Source organism: Xiphophorus hellerii, chromosome 2 (assembly GCF_003331165.1).
Source record: "Xiphophorus hellerii strain 12219 chromosome 2, Xiphophorus_hellerii-4.1, whole genome shotgun sequence".
Taxonomy (NCBI): domain Eukaryota; kingdom Metazoa; phylum Chordata; class Actinopteri; order Cyprinodontiformes; family Poeciliidae; genus Xiphophorus; species Xiphophorus hellerii.
Genome location: NC_045673.1, coordinates 7,529,880 through 7,552,155, shown reverse-complemented (window position 1 = coordinate 7,552,155; position 22,276 = coordinate 7,529,880). Strand labels below are relative to the sequence as shown.

The 22,276-nt window shown below is 36.8% G+C and overlaps 1 protein-coding gene across 1 annotated transcript; it reads right to left on the bottom strand.

Moving 5' to 3' along the window:
• Positions 1-890: 890 nt before the first annotated feature.
• On the bottom strand, positions 891-21,862 carry LOC116710498 (mucin-2-like). The gene is made up of 38 exons (XM_032549585.1): positions 21,799-21,862; positions 21,346-21,601; positions 21,136-21,253; positions 20,728-20,818; positions 20,510-20,637; positions 20,206-20,422; positions 19,732-19,857; positions 19,538-19,652; positions 18,827-18,977; positions 18,624-18,731; positions 18,472-18,541; positions 18,235-18,372; positions 17,149-17,313; positions 16,879-16,973; positions 16,673-16,796; positions 16,324-16,579; positions 15,505-15,571; positions 14,200-14,379; positions 13,848-14,087; positions 13,611-13,767; positions 13,118-13,231; positions 9,266-9,765; positions 7,428-7,602; positions 6,746-6,993; positions 6,407-6,590; positions 6,145-6,325; positions 5,861-6,042; positions 5,664-5,733; positions 4,571-4,671; positions 3,730-3,761; positions 3,470-3,647; positions 3,275-3,379; positions 3,129-3,169; positions 1,882-1,980; positions 1,667-1,795; positions 1,538-1,577; positions 1,329-1,446; positions 891-1,216 (listed from the first exon to the last, which is right to left on the bottom strand). Exons 1-38 carry the CDS (start codon positions 21,860-21,862, stop codon positions 1,006-1,008), a joined length of 5,574 nt encoding a protein of 1,857 aa, XP_032405476.1. The 3' UTR covers positions 891-1,005.
• Between the last annotated feature and the right edge of the window lie 414 nt (positions 21,863-22,276).

The following is a 22,276-nucleotide window of genomic DNA, read 5'->3' as shown; positions in this document are numbered from 1 at the left end:
TAATATGATCTAATATAAAAGGTTGAAAGTACAAATATGAATTTGTATAAGAACTAACAATGATTTATCATTTGTTAGCTTTACAAGTTTGTTTTAAAATATCAAGATCTACATCATAACTAATTTTATCTTATGAAGTTTGAATACAGTACAAAGAAAAATAAACTAGTTCTGCTGTTCTCACACATGCTAAAATGTAAATTTGTTCAAATGACTTTGAGCTGAATCGTTTTAAGTTCAGGCCTTGATCTATAGGCTTTTATTTTCTAAACCAGAAAAGAAAATTCTAGTTGTCTCTGTATTTAGATTCTCTAGTGTCTAAGTCAGGTCAATTATGTCCAGCTCTGCTGATTGATTTACAGTTGTATATCTTGGTTTGAGATCTTACAGTTTATTTCTTGCACTTACTTCCTGTTTTGTTTTAGAGAACTTCACTTGCTGAGGTTCCCATCTATAGTCAACCACCCGTGTCTCATTGTATGCCTTAGTTTCTCCATTTATACTGTACAGTTTCCCCTTGCCAGTTTGTCTTTGTCCCTTATGTCAAGCATTCCTGCCATTATCTTAACTTTGTCTTGCAGTGATTTTGACTCAACTTGTTTATGGACTTGTTTCAGATACCTCTGATTGGAATTAAGTTTTGTGCCCTAACCTTGGACTGTTTTAAATGGTTACTGATTTTATGCCACTATGCTGAGTCTTGCAATTGGGTTAGGGTAACCCTAACTCACTAACAAATCAGAAAAAATGCAAATATGGTAATTACTCAGAGATCAGGGTATTAAGAATAACTATTCTTATAAATAGGAACCACAAGCTGTAGCTGAGATGGCTGGCCCAAACAAGACAATAAAAGACAGAAGACTTGATTTCACTTGCATCTTTTTATTCAATCAGCTGATAAATAAACTCCACAATATCAGTTATTTTGTGAGAGATTTAATGATTAGTTAAATGATTCTTGGAGATACATCTGTATCCCACATGTGAGGACAGAGGATCGGGTCACTGCAGTGTGAAGCGTCGCTTTCTGCGAACATGCAGTGCAGCAGGTGTGGTGCACTCTGTGTGACCACAGCCGCACTCCTCCACATGCACATAAGTGAACTGGACGTGCGCACCATCGTTACACGCCAGGGTAACAGTGCGGTTGCTGGCACTTCTCTCCTTACAGCAGGAGCAGGAATGCTCCATAGCACCCGCTGCTTCAGAGTATCTGAAAGGATCAAGGACAGAAAAAATCAGCACATTCTTTACTTCACAACTGCATAATAAATGATTTGATAACTTTCCAGAGGAAGAAAAACTAAAAGTAATGTCATACTTACTTGGTGAAAGTGTCGCATGATCCTTCACATGACGGCATATTCAACTCAGACTGACAGCCATTGTGGTTGATAGGAGTTTTCCGGCTAACCAGTCTGCAGGCCTTCTCTTTTTCCACACCTTTAAAAATGTGAGAGGAAGGAAAAATGTCAGTTTTTGTGCTTTTTTCAGTATCTTTAACTGTAAAGAAAAGAAAAATAATCATACTCACAGATTTTGCAGCAGCCATTTGCTGCAGTCTGAATTGTGTCCTGAATAGAAAACAAAACAACAACAAAAAGTTTGAATTTTTCTCCATATATGATCCAATCTAGATCTATGCATTAAACCAGACACTTACATTCTTGCAGTTGCTCTCTTGGAATGCTGGGCAAATGATTTGTTGATTGGTGACTGTAAAAGTCTCACCATTCTTAACACAAGTCTTACTTTCACATTTATTTTCTGGTGGTGACCAGGTTTCTCCTTCCTGAAAATTACCACACAGATAACAACACACTTGGGTGTTCAGACTTATTGAAATTAATACAAATGTACAGCGATGTTTCAGTTTACCTGTAAGAGTATCTCAGTGCCATTAACACTGAATACACAGTGTGTCTGTTCGCATGTCCCACAGCACTCGTCTGATTTGGATTTTACATATTTGAATCCCTGAAATAAGAAGCTAATTCAGTTAAATCAAAGGTCAGATTAAAATACAGTTACTTGTAAATTTATTCACACCTCTTGTCCCTTTTAACATTTTGTCAAGCAATTACCCCCCATTTACAAAGTTCTTTATTTGGATCTTCTCCACTAGACCAAGACAAACTTGTACACAATTGAACAGAAATGTTACATAATTTTCTAAACCTTTACAAACAAAATCCAGTTAGTGTGAAGTCAGAGTCACTACTTTTTGTAAAACCTTCAGTGGAAAATAGTTTTTTTTAAAGTTTTCTGGGATATTGCTTTGCTTGTGTGGAGATCGCAATTTTTTGCCCAATCTTCCTCAATATTTGAATCTTGCCACAGATTTTTAATCTGCTTTATGTCTTTACTTTCTCAGGGAAATTGCAACACCTAAACATACTTAGAAATAAACCAGGAATGGCAATTATGATTCCGCTATATTGATATTGAACCGCTGGCAAAACACAATTTTTCTAAACTCTAATTAAAAAACTGTTAAATATACTGTACATTTTATCTTCTGACAACAGCAAACATTATAACTGAACAATAAAATTTGGCCCACCGTACTGAAAATTGAGACATTATAAACAAAAATGATGAACTGTTCAATGTATTGCATTTTATTGTATGTTTAGCTTGTCTGATTTCCACAAAAAAGCAGTTAGTTTTAACTTTTGTAAATAAGCCCTAAAGTCCATGTATTATTATGCATTCTGAATCCATTTTCCTTTAGCATTAGCTGGCATTTCGTAATCCATGTTCCTATGTTTACAAGTGCAGCGAATGTTAGTGGACATTTACATGTAGATATCTCAGATTATGCCTGAATCTCATTTATATTTGTAGTACCTTAACTTCATGTCAACACTTTCTCCCATCAGAGTGACCATATTCCCATACACATTACATTGGCTTCCTCACCTTTCTGCAATTTTTTTCACACTGCTTTTTCTCACACTTTATTTCCATCAGACCACCAGACGAAGAGTTTGAGGAACAGAAGCAATTCTCACATTTCTGGCCAGGAGCTGAAGAACCAGGCTGACAATTCCACATAAATTCATTGTTATACCAGAAAATTAAAACATATATTAAAAGAACTCCTCAATATATATGTCCCTTACCCTGTATTCAACATCATTTTGCACACAGACTCTTTTAGGTTCTAGGAAAGAAAATAAACAATCATGTAAAAAAAAAAAAGGTCTCTTAAAAGTGATTCTTTATCCATTTGGCACTATGCAGGTTCAAACTGATTTTATAGACTCACCACATCTAAGTTCTGGACAGCATTTTCCCTCTGGAACACTGATCTTTGGCTTAAATCCAACATCACAGTTCATGTTGATGTCCCGACAAGTGTGGACCTGACATTCTGTTTACACAAAGAAGGAAAACTCAGTTTATTACAAATTTAAAGACTTACGAGCAGCAAACAGTAATCAGCATTATTGCTGTGTCTTACGGCAAACGTGGACATTGCAGCAGGGATTTGATGGATCAGTTTGATTGACAAGAACATATCCTGGACCCATGCATCTTGGAAAAGCTGTGTGTTTGCACTTCTTAGGCTTGCAGATCACAGTTTTGGTGGACTCATCACAGACACAGTTCTGACATTGGTATTCAAATGTCTCATCGAACTAAAAGAAGAAACCAAAGTGTTGAGTTTAATATCTAACGGAAGAAGTAGAGGACTTTACATGACAATCATGTTTGGCTCACCTCACGGGGCGTCCCTTTAGGGTCAAGACAGCCTGTTAAAACATAGTGTAAACATAATTATGTGAGTATCTTCTCTCTTGAATTGCTAATGCTGAAATTAGTCACTTTTATTTGTGATTTGGATTAAGATACTTTTCCATTCCCCGAGTACTACACACCTAATAAAAATTATGAACACTACAATTTCAACAGGTTTTTTTGTGAGTACTAGTAATTTGTAAGATGTTACAAGTTATTTTGAGCTGCTTTTAGTATGAAGGGTCCTTTATAAATAAAATTGATTTATTGATCTGTCAAACAGAGACAAAATTCCCAAAATGTACCCTTTTGGACAAATAATTAAAAATATGCTGCAAGCAAACGGTATATTAGATATTTTTAGACAGAGTGGGAAAACCCAAATAATAGGATAGGTTAAGCTCATTTACTGTATGTCAGCACAATTTTTGGGTTTGTTGGTTATACACTAGGCGAAACACTTTGATGTTCATTTAAAGGTAAACTTGGCTCGGTAACATTTTGCCGCCTTATAATTACGCTTATTTTTGTCACAAAACGTGCAGTTCTCATTTGTTGACAATTGTTTTGATGTGTTGTGGACATTATTTTTCTCTCATTAAGAACTAATAGATAAATTTGGTATTTTAATATTTATGGAAACAGTAGTTGTAAAAACTGCAAATTATTTTGGATAGCACACTGATAAACATCACCAGAATGTATAAGACCCTTAATTATACTCGAAGACAGGTAGAAAAGCAAACAGAAGGAACCAACGATTCAATCTTGAATCTTATGAATAAAACATACAGTACCCTCAGAATTGTTCTTACATACTTACCACAATTTTTAACGCATATTTTTGATTCTCTGCTAAATAGTTTCATTCCTTCAGGACAAAAGCAGCCCTCTGTAGTGAAGTTCATACCTGGATCATTAGGACTGCAACAACAACCAAAAAAAATCATTATTCCTTATTGCATCTTAATTGCTCCTTTAGTGGTTAGTGTTTTGCTATTAATATTGCTATCATTGGGTTTTTAAGTTATATTGCTATTTATGCTGCATTTATGGGTTTCAATTTCAGGTATGCTAAAGATGAGACAAATTTATGAGACAAAGTTGCGCTGGCCCTTGAAAACAAAATTTTAATACTTCTGCTTTGTAGACTAAAAAAAAGCTAAACTTTCCACTCCATACTCCACAGTCTCAAAGCATTTTAGATATTTTCTTTCTCTCTGATTTGCCCATAAATTGTTTGTTCATGGTTATTCTTTGCTATATTGCCCTGTGATGGATTGGCATTCTGTTCAAGACAAAGAGTTCTTGTCTTTCTCAAGAACTCCTGCAATTAGGCACCAGGTCCCCTGGGACATTGAAGGGATAAGTGGGTATAGACAATGAATGGATGGATTATACTTCTGTTACATTTACCATTGTTTAAGACATCTCCAAAGAATAAATAAGGTCTAATTTCCTTTTCTAAACTTATTGGAAGATTAAAATGATTTAAACTCTGTCTCTGCCAGAGGTGTGAATAATTTTGACGTTAAATGTTGCTGAAGTTGAGTGGTTTCTTTTTTTTGTTTTTGTATTTTTTATAAAAGCAAACAAATTAGGTGGAATTGATCAAAACTGCGGAATTGACAGACTGAAAGAAGTAACTAAAACACAAGAGAAAACTCTCAGAAAGACTTCTTGAGGCCTATTAAAACATATTCAGGTATTTACTTATTTATATTATAAAGCATCTAACTTTTTAATCAGCAACACCTGATAAACCAAGTTTGATTCAAAAGGAAGGTGTTGATATTATCAGAGTTGCTTTCACAATTTTTTTTCAATTTTCTTTTGTTTTCACTAAAAACAACTAGTCCCTAGCATAATAATATGAGGAAATAACTTTATATATTAAATTATTTTTTAAAACTCACCTGTCTTCGCAAGATGGTTGATCTGCAGGTCCACAAGGTTTATAAATTTTGTCTGATGGGCAGTCACTGGCTGTTGGTGAAGAACAACAATTTAGTTTGTTTTATTTAATCAAACTGTGAGCACAAATTACAATTTAGATTTGAAAAACTTCTTTTTGGTTTTAAGATTTCCACTTGGACAAAAAGAAATATTGTACCACATGGACCAGTGTGGTTTCTCCAGTGAATACAAACTCCAACGTCAGAGCAGGCAGCAGCATAGGTCGCTAAACTTGAGCACTCTACTGCATTCGCTCCATTGTGAACATGGCAGCTATCAGAAACGCATCCTTTGTAGTAATTATCTGGAGAGATCCGGGAATGACATTGAGCAAAGACACTAGTGGAAAATGAAAAAGACACATCATAAGAGAAAATAATGAAAGCTTACAATCTAATTTACAATGAAAAATAATACATACAGAACAAAGTTGCAAAGTACCTGCTTTTAAGGAGTTTACATACAGAACTTGAACTGCAGGGAGTTTTCAAAGGCGGTTCTCCTCCAGTCTTGCAGCCTCTATCTTTCTCTAGAAGCCAGCCATCAGCAATTTTAGTGCAACCTTCTGATACTGTTCCTCCAGGCAGCCAGCAGTCATCAGCTTGACTGTTGGTGCAAGTTCCTGTCACAAATTTTCAAGTGTCATTATCTACATTCAAACCAGAAGATAAACACAGATGGTCTCCTGAGAGAGAGTTCTTACCACAATGACCCTGTGTGTTTCCTCCAAAGTACTTATATGGAAGGTTGATACTAAATCCAGTTCTTCCAAATTTAACAACCACATTTAGACGAAGGATCTCTAAAACTAAATTAGTGCCAGTGCTCATCACTTTAACACCTTGTTTCCAATAAGGGAGCTTTAGACTCACTTCATTCGTAAATGCCTGTAAATTAATCACAAGAATTAAGATATCAAAAAAGGCTAAAACAGACATTTGATCCCACATGCAAGTACATTGTATATTGGTCAAGTCATATTTGTTTGTCTTTTGTATTCAGTATGAAAGCTGATATTCAGAGGGGGATCATCTTGTATTACCTTCAAATCTGGTTGTCCATTGAGAATAAAATAGACCAGTTTGATATGTTCTGCTCCATAGTTTACATTTAAAGATTGAGGACATGAAGGATCTTCAAAAGGATCACAATGGATGTCATCAATGTACATTTCCAAGTCATCCCTTGGAGCAATTTCTTTCATCAAATAATAGGAACAGTTTCCATGGTATTTATAGGATAGTCCATCAAATGTGCTGTAATGATGATCTCCCCACCCTTTGCACTCGCCTGGAGTGAAAAAAAAGAAATAAAATCTTTATTCTGTTTAATACAGAAGCATTTGACTGAATGTATTGATCAGCCAATATATTATTACCACTTGCATAAGATTAAGTAGGCTGTATGCTGCAAATATAGCTCACACCAATTGTAAAAAGAAAGAATATAATCCACAGATGTCCTGAAGAGTCTAGAAATGACACATTACCAAAAAGCTATTTGAGCTGTATGGGAGAATCCCTTTGCGAAAAAGAGCTGGGCAGTTGTGCTTGAATAGGCTAATAGCTACTCTCAACCAATTGGCAAGACTATTTGTGCTAATCACTGTTACGATTCGTAAAATTAATCTTCATTATAATATATGGTTGTATTGTTTCTTTTTTGAGTGGTCAAAATATTTAGTTTTTGGTATATTTCCTAAAGATTTTAACCAAATAACTTACAGTCACATTGATAATGTTGGCAGCATTGAAATTCATCATATACCAGAACAGGAGATTTTCCATTGGAACAGGTTATGTTTTTGATGGGTGGACATTCATAGGGTACTATTTGAAGAGTATTGCTTCCAATACATTTGGCCATGGTGCAGTTGCAAAAATAAAAGGTCTCATTTTGCTGTAATAAAGAAAAGAGGATATTCAGGGATAGGTTACTACAACTACAATAAATTTGTAGTAACATGACATCAAACAAAGTAAAGTAAAAATAAAAAAAAAAATTTAAAATTTAAATACTAATTTAAAAAATAGCTTGATATAGGGTTTTTAGTTGTGCAACTTACCATTTTATTCCATTTAGGACAACCTGTTGTGGATTTTGTGATAGGAATAGTGGTTGTAGTAGGATATGTTGCAGTTGTAGACTTAGTTGATGGTGTTGTGGATTCTGTGGTTCCAGTTGGTATGGTTGTTGACTCAATTGATGTGGTTGGAGTTGTAATTACTTGTGTTGTACTTGGTGTTTCAGTTGTGGTGGATTGTGTAGGTGTTGTGGATTCTGTGGTGGGAGTTGTGGTAGTAGTAGGATATGTTACAGTTGTATACTTAGTTGATGGTGTTGTGGATGGTGTGGTTCCAGTTGGTATCGTTGTTGACTTAGCTGATGTGGTGGGAGTTGTAATTATTTGTGTTGTAGTTGGTGTTTCAGTTGTGGTAGATTCTGTTGGTGTTGTGGATTCTGTGGTGGGAGTTGTGGTAGTAGTAGGATATGTTACAGTTGTATACTTAGTTGATGGTGTTGTGGATTCTGTGGTTCCAGTCGGTATGGTTGTTGACTCAGTTGATGTGGTGGGAGTTGTGGTTGTACTTGGTGTTTCAGTTGGAGTGGTAGATTCTCTTGGTTTGGTGGATTTTGTGGTGGGAGTTGTGGTTGTAGTAGGATATGTTACAGTTGTAGACTTAGTTGATGGTGTTGTGGATTCTGTGGTTCCAGTTGGTATGGTTGTAGTCTCAGTTGACATGGTGGTACTTGTAATTGTCGTGGTTGTAGTGGGTGTTTCAGTTGTAGTGGTGGATTCTTTTGGTGTTGTGGATTTTGTGGTGGGAATAGTGGTTGTAGTAGGATATGTTACAGTTGATGGTGTTGTGGATTCTGTGGTTCCAGTTGGTATCGTTGTTGACTCAGCTGATGTGGTGGGAGTTGTAATTGTCGTGGTTGTAGTGGGTGTTTCAGTTGTAGTGGTGGATTCTTTTGGTGTTGTGGATTCTGTGGTGGGAGTTGTGGTAGTAGTAGGATATGTTACAGTTGTATACTTAGTTGATGGTGTTGTGGATGGTGTGGTTCCAGTTGGTATCGTTGTTGACTCAGCTGATGTGGTGGGAGTTGTAATTATTTGTGTTGTAGTTGGTGTTTCAGTTGTGGTAGATTCTGTTGGTGTTGTGGATTCTGTGGTGGGAGTTGTGGTAGTAGTAGGATATGTTACAGTTGTATACTTAGTTGATGGTGCTGTGGATTCTGTGGTTCCAGTCGGTATGGTTGTTGACTCAGTTGATGTGGTGGGAGTTGTGGTTGTACTTGGTGTTTCAGTTGGAGTGGTAGATTCTCTTGGTTTGGTGGATTTTGTGGTGGGAGTTGTGGTTGTAGTAGGATATGTTACAGTTGTAGACTTAGTTGATGGTGTTGTGGATTCTGTGGTTCCAGTTGGTATGGTTGTAGTCTCAGTTGACATGGTGGTACTTGTAATTGTCGTGGTTGTAGTGGGTGTTTCAGTTGTAGTGGTGGATTCTTTTGGTGTTGTGGATTTTGTGGTGGGAATAGTGGTTGTAGTAGGATATGTTACAGTTGATGGTGTTGTGGATTCTGTGGTTCCAGTTGGTATCGTTGTTGACTCAGCTGATGTGGTGGGAGTTGTAATTGTCGTGGTTGTAGTGGGTGTTTCAGTTGTAGTGGTGGATTCTTTTGGTGTTGTGGATTCTGTGGTGGGAGTTGTGGTAGTAGTAGGATATGTTACAGTTGTATACTTAGTTGATGGTGTTGTGGATTCTGTGGTTCCAGTTGGTATGGTTGTTGACTCAGTTGATGTGGTGGGAGTTGTAATTATTGGGGTTGAAGTTGGTGTTTCAGCTGTAGTGGTAGATTGTGTTGGTGTTGTGGATTCTGTGGTGGGAATAGTGGTAGTAGTAGGATATGTTACAGTTGTATACTTAGTTGATGGTGTTGTGGATTCTGTGGTTCCAGTTGGTATGGTTGTAGTCTCAGTTGACGTGGTGGTACTTGTAATTGTCGTGGTTGTAGTGGGTGTTTCAGTTGTAGTGGTGGATTCTTTTGGTGTTGTGGATTCTGTGGTGGGAGTTGTGGTAGTAGTAGGATATGTTACAGTTGTATACTTAGTTGATGGTGTTGTGGATTCTGTGGTTCCAGTTGGTATGGTTGTTGACTCAGTTGATGTGGTGGGAGTTGTAATTATTGGGGTTGAAGTTGGTGTTTCAGCTGTAGTGGTAGATTGTGTTGGTGTTGTGGATTCTGTGGTGGGAATAGTGGTAGTAGTAGGATATGTTACAGTTGTATACTTAGTTGATGGTGTTGTGGATTCTGTGGTTCCAGTTGGTATGGTTGTAGTCTCAGTTGACGTGGTGGTACTTGTAATTGTCGTGGTTGTAGTGGGTGTTTCAGTTGTAGTGGTGGATACTTTTGGTGTTGTGGATTCTGTGGTGGGAGTCGTGGTAGTAGTAGGATATGTTACAGTTGTATACTTAGTTGATGGTGTTGTGGATTCTGTGGTTCCAGTTGGTATGGTTGTTGACTCAGTTGATGTGGTGGGAGTTGTAATTATTGGGGTTGAAGTTGGTGTTTCAGCTGTAGTGGTAGATTGTGTTGGTGTTGTGGATTCTGTGGTGGGAGTTGTGGTAGCAGTAGGATATGTTACAGTTGTATACTTAGTTGATGGTGTTGTGGATTCTGTGGTTCCAGTTGGTATGGTTGTAGTCTCAGTTGACGTGGTGGTACTTGTAATTGTCGTGGTTGTAGTGGGTGTTTCAGTTGTAGTGGTGGATTCTTTTGGTGTTGTGGATTCTGTGGTGGGAGTTGTGGTAGTAGTAGGATATGTTACAGTTGTATACTTAGTTGATGGTGTTGTGGATTCTGTGGTTCCAGTTGGTATGGTTGTTGACTCAGTTGATGTGGTGGGAGTTGTAATTATTGGGGTTGAAGTTGGTGTTTCAGCTGTAGTGGTAGATTGTGTTGGTGTTGTGGATTCTGTGGTGGGAATAGTGGTAGTAGTAGGATATGTTACAGTTGTATACTTAGTTGATGGTGTTGTGGATTCTGTGGTTCCAGTAGGTATCGTTGTTGACTCAGTTGATGTGATGGTAGTGGTGGTTGTCAGGGTTGTAGTTGGTGTTTCAGTTGTGGTAGATTCTGTTGGTGTTGTGGATTCTGTGGTGGGAGTTGTGGTAGTAGTAGGATATGTTACAGTTGTATACTTAGTTGATGGTGTTGTGGATTCTGTGGTTCCAGTTGGTATGGTTGTTGACTCAGTTGATGTGGTGGGAGTTGTAATTACTTGTGTTGTACTTGGTGTTTCAGTTGTGGTGGATTGTGTAGGTGTTGTGGATTCTGTGGTGGGAGTTGTGGTAGTAGTAGGATATGTTACAGTTGTATACTTAGTTGATGGTGTTGTGGATGGTGTGGTTCCAGTTGGTATCGTTGTTGACTCAGCTGGTGTGGTGGGAGTTGTAATTATTTGTGTTGTAGTTGGTGTTTCAGTTGTGGTAGATTCTGTTGGTGTTGTGGATTCTGTGGTGGGAGTTGTGGTAGTAGTAGGATATGTTACAGTTGTATACTTAGTTGATGGTGTTGTGGATTCTGTGGTTCCAGTTGGTATGGTTGTTGACTCAGTTGATGTGGTGGGAGTTGTAATTATTGGGGTTGAAGTCGGTGTTTCAGCTGTAGTGGTAGATTGTGTTGGTGTTGTGGATTCTGTGGTGGGAGTTGTGGTAGTAGTAGGATATGTTACAGTTGTATACTTAGTTGATGGTGTTGTGGATTCTGTGGTTCCAGTTGGTATGGTTGTAGTCTCAGTTGACGTGGTGGTACTTGTAATTGTCGTGGTTGTAGTGGGTGTTTCAGTTGTAGTGGTGGATTCTTTTGGTGTTGTGGATTCTGTGGTGGGAGTTGTGGTAGTAGTAGGATATGTTACAGTTGTATACTTAGTTGATGGTGTTGTGGATTCTGTGGTTCCAGTTGGTATGGTTGTTGACTCAGTTGATGTGGTGGGAGTTGTAATTATTGGGGTTGAAGTTGGTGTTTCAGCTGTAGTGGTAGATTGTGTTGGTGTTGTGGATTCTGTGGTGGGAATAGTGGTAGTAGTAGGATATGTTACAGTTGTATACTTAGTTGATGGTGTTGTGGATTCTGTGGTTCCAGTTGGTATCGTTGTTGACTCAGCTGGTGTGGTGGGAGTTGTAATTACTTGTGTTGTACTTGGTGTTTCAGTTGTGGTGGATTGTGTAGGTGTTGTGGATTCTGTGGTGGGAGTTGTGGTAGTAGTAGGATATGTTACAGTTGTATACTTAGTTGATGGTGTTGTGGATTCTGTGGTTCCAGTTGGTATCGTTGTTGACTCAGCTGGTGTGGTGGGAGTTGTAATTATTTGTGTTGTAGTTGGTGTTTCAGTTGTGGTAGATTCTGTTGGTGTTGTGGATTCTGTGGTGGGAGTTGTGGTAGTAGTAGGATATGTTACAGTTGTATACTTAGTTGATGGTGTTGTGGATTCTGTGGTTCCAGTTGGTATGGTTGTAGACTCAGTTGATGTGGTGGGAGTTGTAATTATTGGGGTTGTAGTTGGTGTTTCAGTTGTGGTAGATTCTGTTGGTGTTGTGGATTCTGTGGTGGGAGTTGCGGTTGTAGTAGGATATGTTTCAGTTGTGGACTTAGTTGATGGTGTTGTGGATTCTGTGGTCAGAGTTGCGGTTGTAGTAGGATATGTTTCAGTTGTGGACTTAGTTGATGGTGTTGTGGATTCTGTGGTTCCAGTTAGTATGGTTGTTGACTCAGTTGATGTGGTGGTAGTTGTAATTATTGGTGTTGTAGTTGGTGTTTCAGTTGTAGTGGTAGATTGTGTTGGTGTTGTGGATTTTGTGGTGGGAGTTGTGGTTGTAGTAGGATATGTTACAGTTGTATACTTAGTTGATGGTGTTGTGGATTCTGTGGATCCAGTTTGTATGGTTGTAGTCTCAGTTGATATGGTGGTTGTTGTGACTGTTGGGGTTGTAGTTGGTGTTTCAGTTGTAGTGGTAGATTCTTTTAGTGTTGTGGATTCTGTGGTGAGAGTTGGTATGGTTGGAGACTCAGTTGATGTGGTGGGAGTTGTGGTTGTTGTAGTAAATATAATTATTTCCCCTGGTGGACATTCTGGCGTACATTTTCTTGATTTATCATCAAAAATGGCCTTTTCTGGGCAATGAGGGTAACAACCTGCAAAATTGCAACATAGACTTCGTAAGCATTTTTGGTTATAAATAGTAACATTGCTTTCACAAGAAATATAAACTTTTATTTTTTGTTGTGTTAAATTGTTTTGCTTACAATAATCTTTTATTTTCCTCATAAAGTCAGCCAAATGGGTAGCTTGAATAAATTCATTTTAGTCATCGTTATTTGTTATTTCAGAAAGCCTTTAATCACAACTTACCTTCAAGCTTTGGAACATGTAGAAAATAATTTGAACAAGTCTGGTATGACTTTGGAGTCCCAGGATGGTAGTGCCATAAGCAGTCATGATCATTGTAGTAATCACAAAAGACAGCTAAAAATAAAGTGCAGAAACAATGCTTAACTTAAACTTAAAATGTGATTTTCTTTTAAAATCACACCATCATCGCATAAAATAATTGACATTTGTTATTAGAGTATTTCGTTTTTTGATGAAAAATCTAGAAGGCTGTGTTGCTCCTTTCCTTTTCAATATTTTTACAGACCATATTTATGTTTGTTTTTAGAGTTTGTTCCCACTTCATTATTGACTCAATAGCTCATAAAAATTAAAGCAACCATACTTTTGTATAGTAATATTTCCTGTTTTTTTAATATAACTATGCTCTTGTTATCTGTCCAGTAACAGTTTATTTCTTTACTAGGTATCTAACAAACTTAAAAAAAAGTGCAAGAAGATATTGTTTACTTACGACAGATTTCTGGAGTTCTCCATGAAATTGAAACATTAGCTTCATTGCAAGCTTGAGCATAAGCTGCAACAGCTGAACAGAAACACTCACAGTCCCCTCCAGTGTCACAGGCACATGTGTCTTTCACACAGTTTTCATAGAACAGAAGAGGCTCTACCTGTTTAAGCATGCAAAATTATGGATGGGTTTTGTACTTTTAGTGCAACATCTTCACTGTACACACAACCGTTGTACTACCTTGGAATGGCATTCTTTGAATGTGTCTCCATTTATGATGTTGCACTTCATTTTTGCCCAATGGTCTCGATGAGGTGCTTTTTCACAAGCGTCAATAAGCTTATCCACATCTGAGCAAGAGCTGTCCCCTTTCCAGCTGTTTGCAAACTCTAATGGGCTGCTCACTACCAACCCACTCCGGGTGGTGAAGTCGTTCTCTCCATTACCATCAAAATTTCCACACAGTCCACACACTTGACCCTGCACAAATATAAACAAGTCAGTCATTGGCACATCTTATGCCATGTTTTAATATTAGCCTCAACATTGCCAAGTTTGTAGTTTGTTCGCATAATCAATTGCTGAGACTTACCATGAATTGTGATTCCAGCTGGATAACAAAATATGTTTTGCGATCCCAAATTACAGTTAGACCTATTTTAGAAGCTAGCACAATATAAAAGCCCAGATTTGTTATTCGATATTCTTTTTTTGTGCCATTTTCCAAACCTTCCTCTTTGTATGCTCCATCTGACAGGATGATCGTAGCTCTCTGAAATATAAAGAATATTTAACTTTTGTAAAAAAAACAAAAAACAAAACAAAACATTTTTTTCAATATTTTTAGTACTATTTGATTTTGTATCATCTGTTTTGATACCTAAAGCTACTTGAAGGAGTTGTTAAGTTTGGAGAAAGCATTTTGTGTCTTTGTATTTTGCCTTACCCCAAGCTGAATTCTGACAGTTTTGGAACATGTTGTGCCTGTGGATCCACATGGTTCATCCTCTGTGATGACTTCAATGTCACTCTCTGCTGTTTTATTAAAACAATTATTCTGAACAAAAATAGGTTATTTAAGTTGTGTTCAAGAGAACAGATAATGAACAAATAATAAATTAATTAATTAAACCCCACAAACTAAGAATACTACACATAAATTGCTCCTCAAAAGAACATACTGTCATACTCTCCTATTAATATGGCTGCCTATGCAAATGCTTTATTTTCAGGAAACATAGATATTTAGTTTTAAGATCATACCTAAATTTATTAAATCATTTCAAGCACAAATGTCTGCTTGATTCTTAGACTTTCCCTTTTCTTAAACTAGTTTGTTGATGTGCACAAAGTAGTGAGTAATCATTTACTAACAAAGATCCTGTGTCTGATAGCTAGCATCTGCATTTTACCAAGTAATCTCCTTCCAGCTGCTGTGTAGTGATATTCCCATTATTCATTTATTAAATAATCCCATTTAATTCCTAGTAACCAAAACCCAGCTGCAGACAAATGTTTTTAAAAGGGTTTTTGCATTAACTTACCTTGATAGCAACATAAGAACAATGTCCTTGAAACTCATATCGTTGCATGTCAAATGTTCTGTGATGTCCACTTCCATAAATAATGCAGCTCTGTGAACAATTGTTCATTGTGCATATCCACTTTCCACCTCTGCAAGTACTAAATATGTAATAAATGTATAGAATTAAGCAGAATTATTAAATGCATCAAATTCAAACTTAAAATGTTCAACAGAAAATTGTTTTAAGTCTAAAAAAATGCAGCACAAGTAGTATATTTATTTACCAGAGGTTACAATCTTGATGAAATGTCCCTTCAGGTTTATAGAATTTACCATTGTGCTGGCATGGACAATCACTTTCATTTTTCACACAGGAGCCTTTGCCATCATCAAGCTGGTCAGGAGGACACATGCAGCCAGATACACATTCTGATGCATCCTGGAAATATAAGATATACACAGTTCTTCAAAAGTACTCATAAATAGTTGACATATTTTGCTGTAAACATTAATTTGTTGGGTGAGCCTACCTCAGCCAACATTAAATTAAAGCTATTTTACTGTCTCAAGAGATCTACAGTCTGTGAAAGACATCAGTACAGAACCACCAAGTGTCACATGTGACACTTGGTCTATTTTAGTGGCCCTTGTTTAACCAGTATTCATTTATGTTTAGTTAGTTTGAAGATACTCACACAAGCTGACTAATATGTTCACAGAACACATTGCAGTGGTGTATAAACAAAAGTTCCACATATTGTTAAAGATGAAAAAAATATATATCAGGAGTTCTGATCCTCATCAAAGATTAACAAGACAAAAACTCACACAAATATTGTCAATCAGATTCAGGCAACTTCTAGCACAATGTGGTCCAAGGGTTTTGGAGCTTGTAGAGGAGCAGTTGAAGTACACTTTTGAAGCAGGACATGCTGTACAAAAAGAACGTACTTGTTCACATTTCACAAGATTACACCAGTACCAGTGCTATGGGAAAGCAAGGAAATGAATGGCCCAGTAACTTACTGAAGGGCTGGTTTTTCCGGGGATGGCAGTGAAGCATTCCATCGTTGCACACACTTGGGAAAAGCATCAAAAGATTTACAATGTAACAGATATGTAGCATAATGCTAGTTACTGGGAGAAAAAAAACGTCAGTAACCGTATTATTTAAGATTTCTTCTGACTCACCAGTGCTCAGATTTGATGTTGACAGACGTTCCTGCTTCAATGTAATCTTCATTATAGGAACAGGAACATTCTTCTTTGGGTACACAAGTGTCTTTTTCATTCAGATAGAGACCATCAGGGCAGAAACAGCCAACCACAGGCAAGAAATGTGAAGTGCAGCTCTGCTGATCTGAGCTCAGTGAACTACAGGTCAGCTGGCATCTCCGGTGATTGTAAGTGAAGATCTGAGTTGATGGACAGCTCTTTGTGTGTTTCTCTGTTTTGTGGATAATATGGGAAAATTACCTAGCTGTTACAAGACTTATATATGACAGTTAATGTGTTGTCATGAAACTTAAAGACACATTACCGCATTGGTTTCCAAAATCTGTCACAAACTTTCCCTTTGCTGCACAAGCCCGACCATAAGAGGTGAAGACGGCACATAAGCAGTCTTCGCTTTTCTCACAGCTGCAGGTGGAGTAAAGGCAGCGCTGCATAAAAAAAGAACACTTTAAGAAAATTATAGTCCAATAAAACAGAATTAAAATCTGAAAGAAGAGGTTGTTGTTGTACCTTGTAGTAATAGTCAGGATTCACTTCTGAATGGCAGTTTGCAAATGAACCAGTTGAATTTCTGAGCATTTCGCACCAGTGTCGGGCATAATTCTCTACAATTAAATGTAAAATTATTTTTACACTTCCAATAACCTGAAATATACTGAATACAAATTAAATATATATATACTCACTAAGCAACAAAAGAAAAGCTTTACTGTTAAATAGAATACTACAATGGGCTTCATTTGATTGGAAAAAAAAACATTGTTAAATTAAATTTTTTACCAGTTTCCATGCTGTCGGTACAGGGTCTATCAAGTTCTTTGCCTGCATCTGGGCATGTTTGGTCGGCCTTCCAAGAATTACCAAAAGTTACAGCAGTTCCTTCTTGGCTCCCTTGTGGAGTCGTCATATCATCATTCAAAGCCATGTTGTAGTTTCCACATAAACCTGAAGAACATATTCAGAAGAACAACTGCTTAGTCTCTGAAACATCCAAACTGGAGGAAAATTTCTTTATTTTTTGTCTTGAACATATGATTCAAGTTTTTTATGTGTTTCAGGTTGCATTACCTCTATTGTGGAATATATATTTTTAATTTAACAATAATTTTTCAAATGTATAACATAGTCATGAATGTTAATTATTGTACTTGTTTTGTCTTTTTTTAGCAGTATAAAAAATATACCATTTAATTAGTCTATATTGACAGATTGACAAACAGATAAAGTATATTCTAGTTCACATATATTAATCTCAAGGCCCAGGGCGCCACATCCAACCCACCAACGCTTTTGAAGTGGGACACATAAATAGAACCCTCAACATAACAGTAGTTTGAAAAAATTTAATTTTTATCAGTCAAATCTGTTTTTATCTGCACTGCCAAATTACATCACTGTGAAAAGATGCTTGATATTATTACACCTGGAAAGAAAGCTAGCAGTACATGAAAAAGGATGGAAACAATAAAGGAAGGAATGACAAAAGCAAGGAAAGAAGAAGAAAGCATAGAAGGACAGAAGATGAGGTAAGGAAGGAAGGATAGACCCAAGAGGGTAAGAAATGAAGCATGGACACAAGAAAGTAAACAAGGAAAAAACACAGATAGGACAGAGGCAGAAAGGGAAGAAGAGGCACAAGAAAAAAATTTATGAAATGTGACAGAAAGAATAAAGTATGAAAATGCAAATATTTCTCCATCTTTTGATTTTTTCCATACTTTCCCACAATCTTTAAACACTGAAATGAAATGTTACTCTTTTCCATGCAGTTCCTGACTGCACAAGAACCCTGTGTGGTTTTGATTATCATACAATACATGGTCTATAAAGGAAGTTGGCTAAATTAAAGGAAAACATAAAACTCACCACGTGTCTTTTCTTTGTAGCTGCTTTCCAGACTGATGTAGGCTTGCATAACAGGAACACGCTGGATCTGAATTTGGAGGCCAAACTTGGCGTTGAGCAAAATATGAAAGGATGAAGCATGAAATATTCTGATGTCCCCTGTAAATAATGTCAGAAAAGTCACCTGATGTTACACAAATAGAAACTCCATTACTGAAAAAATGAGCTCAATTAAAACTTGCTTCTTGTCAGACCCACCTGAGTAATATGGCAAACTGATGTCCTCCATATTCTGTTGAACTTTTCCCTCAGATGTAAACATTAATACCTGTAGAAAGACAGAACCAATTATGAGTGATCTGTAGATATTGTTGTGAGAATGTAAATACTAACACCTGTAATTTACTCACATTATCTACGCCCAGATGGATTTTAAGAGCCTTTAGACAAATATCAGATTTTTTTTCTCCACATTGTCCCAACTGGGCCCGAATGGTAAAGTTTGGACTTATTCCATCCTGAGATATATAAAACATTTGAGCACAGGGAAATCTTCAGTTTCATGTCTGCTTTGTATTATTTATCAGCAATTAGAAAATGACTCATTATTTACCTTGCTCTCCACCTTGGCCAGGGTATAAAGACAATTTCCATGAAAAGTATAGGTAGTACCATCAAATGTTGTGAAATGTAAACCTTCCTCAACTGCACATGTAGCCGGGGTCTCGAAAGTCTCACACTCCCACTTCCCCTCTGAACAAGTACTGAAAAATACAAATCTGTATTACACTTATTTAAATTTTCTAAGTATATAATATGATAGACCAACACAAATCAGAACATTATTGTAAAGTGGAAGAAAAGCAACAGTTTAAAAATTTTGTACAAGTAACAAAGCTACATAATTTTCATATAGAAAACTCTTTGCATCATACTGAATGCACCATTTCTACTTGATGGTGGCAAAATCATGCTATGGCGACGCTTTTGTTAAGCAAGAACAGAAAAAATTAGACATCAATCTCTTGATGTACCAAGCTAGAAACAGGTACAAGTGTAAAGTGAACTGAGTACAACTATATATATACACAGTATATATATATGTATAATTTTCTAACTTTACTTTTGAATAATGTGATAAATTCTATAAGTTTTCATACATTTCAAAATTATGTAATTTTGCCTTGGTTTATTGTATGAAATATCAATAAAATACATTAAGATTTATTGTTTTAATGTATGTTTTATGAAATTCTGCCAGCTTTGCAACAAAAAAGATACATTTACCATCAAGAAGACATTCCGTAAACACCTTGAAACATACCAGTTTGTTTTTTCATGACGGTAAACCTCTCCAGAGTCGTAGATGTCGTCATGCTTGCACTGACACTCAGACAGAGGGATGCAGCCCCTCTCAGAAATATCATCAAACACCGTTCCTGAGAGAAAAACAGTTTCATTGGGTGAAGATGAATTAACAGTGGCAGAATACACATTTTAAATGTAAAGAGAACTAACCAGGAGGACAAAAGCAGCCATCTATTTTATGCTCCTCACACACTAATCTTGTGTCCTGATGTGTGCAAGTATCCATGCAAGGAAAAGCACTTTCTTCATACTGCATGTTGTAGGGACACTGTTTACCTGTGAAGATAAATGGTGCCATACATAAAGGTAATTCATAGAAATATTTGGGCAGAATATCATGCAGGATTTTTAAAAAATTAATAAAATTTGATGTCACTTCGGGCAAATTTGAATGCTATGTATAGATTTTTAATATATTTAACACTGTATAAAATATATGACAATCTGACGAGCTTCAACCTTTAAAGCGCTATACCATACTTATAAACAGAAACTGAGAAAGATGGGAAATAATATTGTCATCCTTTGAAATGATAAACATTCCTTTGTTGTTTGGTTCTGTAATATTTCTTTCTGTACCCGTTATTCTGTGAATTAGAGTAAAGGGACAAACATGAATCATACCACAGAAATCAGGTCTCCTCCAGTCGGGTGGCTGTTCTCCTGCGTGCGAACACTGACGAGAAAACTCAGACATTGTGCTGCAGACACAGAAGTCACTGGTACCGTTGTTACAGGCACACATGTCTACCACACATGCCTTGATGAAAGCTTCAGCACTAATCAGGCTGGTGCATGAACTCCAGGAATCCCCGTTAAATATTTGTTCACAGATAGTTTGCTGTAGTGAGGAAAAATGACGGAAATCAAAAAGTCACCATGTTATTACTTAACATTTTTAGTGGAAAACCAAGTGAGTTAAACTTACAAATGCTTTGCATGAATGTGACACATTCGTCTTTGGCTCAGCATCTTCCACATGAGGGTCTTTGCATTCATCGTTTGGCAGATGAACTCTGTGTTTGATTCCAAGCTCAATGGGAGTCATTTTAAAACCTGATCAGGAAGATGAAGTAAAGTACATTAAAGATATGACTGATTTTATTTTATTTTCTAATATTTTACACACTTCAATGAACTACATACCATTATCCATGAACTCATTATAGACAGGGACGCCGTTGAAATCTCCACAAAGGCCACAAGTTTGGTTCTTGTATCTGTTTGAAACTTCCACCTGAATCACAAAACAGAGAGGATCATGTTTGATTTTATTTTTCATTATTCATACCAGAAAGAAAATGTCAAAGTCTCCGTTCTTTTACAGTGCCTATAATGTTCAAAAGTGTTAAGTTAAAGTCCAATGTTTCCCACAATCCAAACAGTTTTTATTATCTCATAATTTCCTCTCCCCAGAAATTTATTGTATCTCCAATTGTTTCATCCAGCAATGAGAGCTAATGTATTTATTTTAAGTCTGACCTCTATATGTAATCAGTCGATGTGATTTATTAATTTGGAAGAAAATATTGACTCAAACAAACAGGTGTATACCATGACTGCATCTTCACGGTTCCACATGACAGTAATGCCGACTTTGGTAACTCGAAGCCTGATGTAAAATGTACTTTCTTCCACCTTTACTCCCCCACTGTAGTGTGGCAGAGTGACTCTGATAAAAGAAAATAAAAGTTTGAAGATTTAAATGACAAACACAATGTAAAAATGTGTTAATTAGTGTATAGTTGTGTGTGTTTTACTTACGGATTCCCATTTTCAGTGACCTCAGTCTCGGTTAGGTTGAATGTATTTTCAGAGATGGTGACCACAACATAACGTATTGTAATATTTCCGTCATTTTCGTCTCGTCTAATGTGCACAGAAAACTTCTTCTCGGATTCGCGGCAGTCTTTGACCAGGTTGTACTCACACAAGCCAGGAAACTGGAACACATCACCATCAAAGGTCTTAAAGTGCTGCGTGCCCCAAGTGCTGCAGATGTTGTTGACATGGTTGTCAGCTAGAACAGTAAAAGACAAAAAAACCCCAAGAAAAGACAGTTATCTCTTTATGTCTACACATTACGTTTAGAACAATAATTATCTTTTGGAAAAGGAGATTTAAAATGCTAGCACTTATTGGACATGATTTACAAACAACAGATAATGAATTTCAGAGAAAGCCATGCAGTCAGATTTTAAAAGTTGTCAGTCTTACCCAGTGTGGCCTGGATTTCAACAGCAAAACTGAAGAAACACAACCACACCACGGTCCACTTCATGCTTGCCACTGTGGGCTTGTTGTCTCAAAGCAGAAAATAGTGAGGCTGAAGCAGAGGCCCTTTTATATTAATATTTCCCATTGTTTTGATAACACCTTTTGGTGGCTACTGGTGAGATGCCAAGATGATAAATATTGTCAGTATGGTCATCTGATCTTATCACAAAGGCCGCATTGTCTTAATCAAACATCAAGCTCCTTGTCACTCATCTAGTCCAGAATTATGTTGACACGGTCTCCAGCAGAGCGAATAAGCCAAAAGTCTTTAATGAGTTTTAAAATATTTTTACTTCAAGTAGTCAAAGGTTTTTATAATCTGTAAAGGTAAACTTTCATTTATGTTTCTTCTAAGATCATTATTTTGGGTTTAGGATTACCCTAAGTCTCACCTATGACACATTCATAATATATAAAA

What these genes read in the sequence shown, in the direction of transcription:
- LOC116710498 (XM_032549585.1), bottom strand. Translation starts at nt 21,862, where the DNA reads ATGAAGTGGACCGTGGTGTGGTTGTGTTTCTTCAGTTTTGCTGTTGAA. An exon ending in GAGGAGACCTGATTTCTGTG is followed by an intron (nt 19,858 to 20,205) that starts GTATGATTCATG and finishes TTATCTTCACAG; the next exon opens with GTAAACAGTGTCCCTACAAC. An exon ending in AAAATGATGTTGAATACAGG is followed by an intron (nt 1,981 to 3,128) that starts GTAAGGGACATA and finishes TTCTTATTTCAG; the next exon opens with GGATTCAAATATGTAAAATC.